Consider the following 8073-nt stretch of genomic DNA (forward strand, 5'->3'; position numbering starts at 1 on the left):
CTGGCCTGCACGCTAATGAAAAGGCAGGGTATTGAGACAACGGTGCACGACAAACAGTTGTGTAATTGCTTTTGAGAAACGGCTCTTGTCGGAGGCTGTCATCGATTGGTCTTTGCCGAGGACGACTCGTTTACTCAGTGTGTGGGAGGAGGGCCGGGCAGGGGCCAGTGATCATTACTGGACCGACTGTGGTATCACTTTATTAACTCAATATGGTCTGATGTTTCACTGTAGAGGGGGGGATGTTGTCATACTTGGCTCAGGCATTTATTGCAGACAGTAGCAGCTGTGAGAGGAGAAATCTGTTTCAGGTGATTCATATGGATAAAAAAAACACAATTCAAGTTGGAGAAAATGAAAATTGAACAAGTCTTTGCAGTTTCAAAGTAGTTTATGACCTGGAAATGATATGCAAAGTGGTCTGAGTTCATCATTTGTGGTGAATCAGGTCATATCTGCAGAAAACAAGCTGATTACATAAGCTGATTGTGTGTCTATACTGACTGATGGTGGGTGTGAAGTTCTCCAAACAGCGTTATGAATGAAGGGTCCAGAAGTGCGTCACTGTGTAGTATACATCCCTCCCCAGCAGATGGCCCCGCCTGCAAGTGCTTAGCAGGGAGGGTGGTAGGACTCTTAGATGGGGGGGGGGGGGGGGGGGGGTTATCGATTTGGCATTTGAGATATAGAATGCAATGTAACATTTTTTAGAAGGTTCTTAAAATATTTATAGCTGGTGATGCTTCTCCTCGGCCACCAGCTTGCTTTGCTTCCTATTTAATTAATGACATCAATGCAAATTGGGGGGATAGCAAATGGTCCAAATGACTGGTGGATTTTGTGAATGGAGCACTTAGTGACTGAGGAATGACGTCAGCGCAAAAGCCATGTCCCTCATGAGTGAGCCAGGACCGAAAGGAGGCATCCCATTGGCCGGCCGTGGCATCAGAGCAATGTGATTGGCCGCCGGCGGATAATTAAACACCTACACAGTCAATGCACAAATCCAAGTGGTGGGATATATAGGCTGGAGCGTTGGCGCTGCATGCAACAGAATCAAGAGTTGTCCTGCAAGTTGAGAGAAAGTCAACTTATCGTGTTTTTGCAAAGAGATACATAGAGATTTATATTTATTTATTTTTTTGCTGGGTGATTATCACTGAAGGTAAGCGCTGACTTTGATTTTTTTATCAGTGTGGCTGTGAGTGAACCTGATGGGCTGTTTGTATGTGCACAGAGAGTCTCTGTGTTAATCTGCAGGGATGTGATTGTGTTGGTAATGGGATTGGAGAGGGACCACTAGGGTCAGCAGCATCAACAGCACCCAGCTTGGTGAGGGTCCAGGTCTGCTCACTGGAGGCCAAAGACGGAGATAGAAGAGAAAAATAGGAGGAAAGAAGGACAGAGAGGGGCTTAAAAATGGGAAGAAATTGAAAGGAAGAAGTAAAAGAGAGGAAAAAAGAAGAGATGGACAAGCAGGTTGGACTGGGTTGGAGAGAGAGAGACAGAGAGAGAGAGAGAGAGAGAGAGAGAGAGAGAGTGCTGGCAGCTCATTACACTAATGCACTGGTCCCTTAGGGAGTTGGCAAGCTTGGAGCCCTCCCTCCCTCTCCCCTTTTCACCCCTCCTCTTCCAGCGTTTGCGATAGCTCCAGGCTTCAGGACCCCCACCTCCACCCACCCACCTGCAGGCATGTCACACTTCAGGACCTGCAGCTTTCACCATGAGCCCCGTCCGGTGCTCTCGTCTGGATTTTTCCTGGAGAAACAGACCTTTTTTATTACAGAAGAAGACACAAAAGTGAAAGAGGACAGGATAAAAGGGTAGCTTTATTTTGAAAGGGGGTGCTGTAAAGTGAAAGAAAGGATGCTCAGTGGAGGCAAAAGCAGACAAAGTGAAGCTGAGATGCCAATTAGAAGGCATTTTTTCCGTGGCTGCAACTTTTTCCTGTGATGTGTGTTGAGATTAACTTATTTCAGTGATGTGTGAGTAGGGGCAGTGTCGTTCACGTTAAGGTTTCTTTCTCGCTGTGTAGGGGACCATGGTTATGTTGAAGATCTCTGCTTTCCTTGTTGCCTACGCCCTGGTCATTTGCCAGATGTACTGCTCACAAGCCGCTCCTGCCAGGTGAGATATTCAACTTTAACATTTTCTACTTCAGACCATCACTCTGACACGCATTTGACATCCATAGGGAAGCAAAACGGACATAAGGTCTTACTTTAATGAGCAAGCACTGGAAAATGCAGTGAAAATTTCTGCATGGGGGAGTCACATTGAGCTTTGATTTTGAGAAAAAAAGTCACAATATTTCCATTTTTTTTTTTTTTTTTAGAAAAGATACGTGTAGAAATGTGCATGAAAGTAGGCTTACATTTTTCCTGATTTGCATCAATATTTCTGATTTGTTCAGGCTTTATTTCCTGCTTTACACAAGTGTGGTGCAAGCGTTTAAATCATGCATATCACTGAAAAGCTTTTAAAGGAAAGATTAGGTTGCAAAAAGTCATATCCTGATAACTTTATTAACTTTGTGCAGCATTTTAAACCTCTAATGCAATGGGGGAGTTTGTTCTTAGTGTTACAAAGCAGATATATTGGTGCATGAACATGAAAAAAGGGACAAAATCCTGCATAATTGGGTAGAAATGATCAAAGACAGTCGCAAATGTTAGGTCTAACTTGCTTGCTGAGACTACGAGATGATTTATACATTGTAAGATGGACTAAATGGAGTACATTTGTCAGAATAAATAACCCACTTGGTGGTCTGCCTCAGACATTCACACCTAATTAAAATGTCATGTCCCTCTCCTTTACCGTCTGCTCTATTAACTACACAAATAATGAGATAATGTGCAAAAATTCCCATGCAACTCAGGCTGTCACCTAAGAACTGAACATTTCTGGCAATGTTATAACTGTTGTATCATTGTTATTTCTTCCTAAAATAAATGAATTTAATTTAAAAAGGGACGAAAAAGGAGAGAAAATGTAATACACTTGGTAGGGGATGAATGAGGTCTATATATTTCTATGAAGCCACCACTGAAGCCACTCCCCGCTCTGTTCCCATGAAGCCATCGATTTAGTCATAAATCTAAAGCCGCCTGCACATCAGCTCCTCTCTCAGATGGGGCACTTTCCGCAGATTGTTTCCCCGCGTTGGCCGAGGGCCCTCCAACTCAGACGTCATCCCTCCCTGAGCTGGTGACGTCCCAGCCAACCCCTTTGACCCCCCCCCCCTATCCATCCAGCGGCTCTACCCCACCCCAACATGTACACACATACACCGCCACCACTCCTCATTTTTTTTAACTGCAGGTGATAATTCCAGCCAAAGATTTAATGCTGATCTCCCTCTGACCCCTAAACATCCCCGCTCTTCACCTCCGCAGACCGGGTTTAGAGTCCATGTCAGATCGAGTCACGCTCACGGACTACGAGGCGCGAAGGTTACTCAACGCCATTGTCAAGGAGTTTGTGCAGATGACGGCGGAGGAGCTGGAGCAGCAGGCGACTGAAGGAAACAGGTACACAGACGACAAAAAAGAGACTTCACTTCAACTAAAACCTTTTTTTACAGCGGTTTGACGTCACCTCCATGCACAACGAAAGACTTGACTAGAAGGGAACGTCTTTGACCTGAAAGGGTTAAATTTTGTAAAAGTTATGAGTATTCAACAGTTAATATTAGGACTGGGGTTGGTCCGAAAAATTAACCCCTTTTTTCAAAGTATATTTTTTATAGCCTGTATGAAATAGCTATTTTGGCTGCAAAGGAATCTGATATTTTTAGTCTTTTAAATTGCACAAAAAGATAATTATGCATATCAGCGCAATACAGATCAGTGACTTACACCGGGCTCTGACAACCAGGGGAAAATCTACTTTGCATGCATTATATTGAAAATAACTATTTTTTTCTTATTGCTAGGGCTGTCAAAAGATTATAATTTTTAAGTGCAATCACATCCTTTTCATTGCATTTAAAATTTCCACTATTTTGCACTCAAACCCGTTTTGGTGTCTTTTGAGATTTTCTACTATTTTAAACTAAGGGTAACTCAATTCCTGTTTGGACACAGACCTGTTTTTAAAGGTAGATCAAAGATTTAAACATGGACCTATCCACAGAAAAATGACTTGTATGGATTTAAAAGGAATAAGGCAACAGTAAAGAGGAAATTATTCAATAACATATGGATGCCTTTTGTCTTGTCCACTGAGTTTTTTAATCTGACAGAGACATTAGGGAGCAGTGGTGGACTTACTTTGAGTCACTGTGGCTGCAGAGATAATGCAGTGGATTAACCAAAATGTGTTGCAATTTTAAAACACTGGTACACTAATTCTTGACTTTTTTTTAAAATAGCAATAAGTGCAATTTATCTTGACAGCCCTACTTCCCCCCCCCCCATCTAAAACACAGGGGTATGTCGAGACAGAAACTGGCAGTTGAAGGGTTAAAATTTGCAAAAAGTTATGAACATTAAATATTTATTTATTAGGGGTTGGACTAAAAAATAACCAAAAGAAGATTTTAAAATATGTTCAATATTTCTATAGTTTAAAGTATGAAATGAGCCATACTAGCTCATGAGGTATTTAGAAGAACCTAACCCTAACCCTCCAATGTTATCTCTCCAACTGTAACCCTCAAACCCTATCTAGAACCCTCCAGTCCTAACCCTGACCCTCTTTACCCTCAGACCCTATGCCTAATCTTCCAACACCATGCTAAATCCTCCAACCCTAACCCTCAAACCCTATCAAGAAACCCTCCGACCTTATCCTTTCCAACCCTTACCCTTCAGCTCTATCCCTTACCCTCCAACCCGATGCCTAATCCTCACCTTAACCCTCCAATCCTATCCAGAACCCTCCAATCCTAACCCTCCGATGCTTATGCTCCAATTCTAACCCTTACCCTCCAACCTTATCCTTAATCCTTGAACCCTTACCCTTAAAACCCTATCCCTAACCCTACAACCTTAACCATCCCACCGTAACCCTCCAACCCTAAACCCCTTACTGCCCAACTTTATACCTAACCTTCAAACCCTGTCCTTAACCCTCCATCCCTAATCCTTGCTGTCCATCTTTACACCAACCCTCCAAACCTAATCCTTAAACGTTATATCTAACCATCCAACCCTAACCCTTCAACCCCTACCCTCAATTCCTACCCCTACCCTTGTGATAAAAATGTAGGTCTAGTTAATCCAAAACTAGAATAGACAGGAATTTCCTGGACCACCATACTGAATTTTATTCATCCGTTCTAGACTCTTATCTCTTTCTGGTTTCACTTGAACTCCACTAAAGATGCGCCTTTTAGCGCTTCACTCGGGTTCAATCAGGCGTAGAGGTATGTACTCATATCAGGATGAAAACAAATCAATCGTACAGATAAAGTAGATATTTATAAATCCAAACTTCTATTCTCTGTCGTGGCCCGCTCCTGCATGGATGAGTTTGATTTTGTTTGAACGGACGACTATTTGCAGCCTGCCTGCGGGGCATGTGAGCAGCGTACGTCTAATGGAACGAATAAGTGTGCATGATGTCAGTTAAGTGGAGTTGCATGACAGTGGGAAACGACTGGTTTCTGTTTGCTCTGTGGGTGTAAGGTATGTGACAAGATGGGGTTGACTTTGGGTGGGGGTTTTGGTGCATGTGGGGATGGATGACAGGTTCTTTGATGGGTGGGGATCAGGAGAAAGCATGAAGCTAAAGTGGGAGGGGGGGTTATTTCTACGTCTTTATAAGTGGCATGAGAATGAAATGCATGTGAGAGAAATGCTGCGTGAATGAAAGGGGAGAAATAAGGATTGAAGTGAATTTTCTGCATGTTTTCCCATGCCTATGAGCCTGTTCTCTGCATGTGTCTCTGTGTGTCCCCTCCCCGACAGCATGGACAGGCCCCTAACCAAGCGCTGCTCCAACCTCAGCACCTGTGTGTTGGGCAAACTGTCTCAGGAGCTGCACAAGTTGCAGACGTTCCCCCGCACGAACGTGGGAGCAGGAACGCCCGGCAAGAAGCGCAGTGCGCCTGAGAGCGACAGCTATGCAAGCTACGGCGAGACGTTTGACAGCATCTAACCCCGTCATCCCCCCTTCTTTTAACTCTCCCTCCTCCTCCTCTGTCCTCTCCTCGTCCCAGTTTCTTCCTCATTGTTTTTCGGATTGGCAAGTGCATGTTGATTTTATCTGCCTGACTGACATGAGAAGCTAACTGTAACTGCACCCAACTTTTCCGTTCTTATCTCCTCCTCCCCCTCTTCTTTATTTTTGGCAGAGAATGATTTGTTCCCGTCATTTCAGACAATCAGTTTCATAAATGTGATTCAGGAGCCGTTGCAGACGTCCATCTCTATGTGTAATGTCCGTGGAGTCATTTCAAAGCCCGCTGAAGTTAAAGGGTTAAGAGAGATCACTTAATGGAAGCATTAATAAATGATCCACCAATGCGACACCATGTTTCTTGTTCAATAAACGTATTTTTCTACCAGGAAGCCTTAGCTCATTTTCATTCTCATAGGGACATAAATGAGTACTTCATACTTAAAAAAGGACATAAAAGGGGCATAAATAGGATCTTAGAGTGACTGAAATTATCTCACCGAGTTCAAAGGTAAGAAAATGCCACTTCAGGATGCTTTTTTAAAAACTTTTATGTGTGATTTAAATGAATTATGCTGTGCAGAAATACTGTATGCCGGATTTAGGGGCTAGATCTCGGCGTTAACCCCTTGTTTGCTCTCCTGAAGCAGCGTTACAGCACAGAAGCGAGCCTGCAACACGGCTACCTGCGTCACTCACCGCCTGGCGGACTTCCTCAGCCGATCGGGGGGCATGGGCAACAGCAACTTCGTCCCCACCAACGTCGGCGCCAAGGCCTTCGGGAGGCGGAGGAGAAACGTCCAGATGTGAGCACCCCAAACCTTCAGGGAAACGGTACGAACATTTACACTTCTGTTATCAGAAAAATATTCTATAAAGGCAACAAAGAGGTCTAAGATGACTTGAACTGTGAGGGAATAAGTGATTTTTTTCTTTCTCTTTCAGAGGTTGAATCCTGACGAGAAAAACCTGAGAACAAAAATCAACAAAAACAAAAATCAAGCAGAAAATAAACAGTGGACTGGCCCTTTATCCATCCCTCACCTTCTTACTGGAAAAAGAAAGAAAAAAAGACCCACCGGACTCTCGTCCCCATCTCCATCCTGTTAGTGAAACCTTTTGCTTTCAGCAAATAAGAGAAAAAAGAGAAAAAAAGCACTTTAGTTTCTGTACATGAACAAATGAACTCCTGAAGAAAGAAAAAACATGGTTCCTCTTTTTTATACATGAGTATGATTGGAAAATAAAATGAAAGCAGCAGTGGTTATCACCTGATTTTCTTCCTCCTTTCTCCTCCTTAGAGCACATTTCCTCCATGCTCCTCATCTTTCCAGATCCATACTCTCCACATTTCCCACAATCCCCTCTGCCCCAAAGCCCCCCCACCCCCCATTTTCCTGTGTGCCAGAGGGACGCCATTAAAGATCAGCCTACCCAAGGCCCCCCCACAACGGCTGTTGTCTTGTGCCTTGATGTAGAACAATTTACATGAACATGATTGTACAGTTCTGTTTCGAGACGCTAAAGAAGAGCCGAGCGAGGACGGAGAGAATGACAACAGATTAATATTGTAAAACGATATTGTGAAAACAAATTTCAGCAAGATTAAAATGTATTTTAGATACACTCGGGTTTGGGGTACTTGTGTTGTTCTTCAAAAAGTGTTTGAAGGTGTAGATGGAGGTTGGAGATTATCAGAATCATTAACGGGAAATTGGTTCATAAGATCCATCAGTTATAAAAGTGAGTGATCTGTTCTCATTGGTAGATAATTTAGCACCATTTCCCACTGATATATCCTTAAAACGGCAGCACACATCCACACATTGGCTTCATTCAAACATCCATACTCTCCACTGTTGCTCACTTTGGAAGCAGCGACAGTCTTCAGGTGTAAACATCACTAATGGGACTATTCTCTACCAGCAGCATGCATACATGATATAA

General features: G+C 43.3%; 1 protein-coding gene across 2 annotated transcripts; it reads left to right on the plus strand.

Annotated features, from left to right (window-relative positions):
* The first annotated feature begins 1065 nt into the window (after window positions 1-1065).
* LOC121515431 (calcitonin gene-related peptide-like) lies at window positions 1066-7679 on the plus strand. Of its 2 annotated transcripts, XM_041796196.1 has the most exons (5): window positions 1066-1165; window positions 2036-2127; window positions 3399-3533; window positions 6777-6960; window positions 7072-7679. In XM_041796196.1, the coding sequence occupies exons 2-4, from the start codon at window positions 2042-2044 to the stop codon at window positions 6934-6936; spliced, it is 381 nt and encodes a 126-aa protein (XP_041652130.1). In that variant the 5' UTR covers window positions 1066-1165; window positions 2036-2041; the 3' UTR covers window positions 6937-6960; window positions 7072-7679. The 2 variants fall into 2 exon arrangements, with proteins under 2 accessions (XP_041652130.1, XP_041652129.1); XM_041796195.1 differs by lacking the exons at window positions 6777-6960; window positions 7072-7679 and adding an exon at window positions 5916-6252.
* The last annotated feature ends 394 nt before the right edge of the window (window positions 7680-8073 follow it).

Source organism: Cheilinus undulatus, linkage group 9 (genome assembly GCF_018320785.1).
Source record: "Cheilinus undulatus linkage group 9, ASM1832078v1, whole genome shotgun sequence".
Classification (NCBI taxonomy): Eukaryota; Metazoa; Chordata; class Actinopteri; order Labriformes; family Labridae; genus Cheilinus; species Cheilinus undulatus.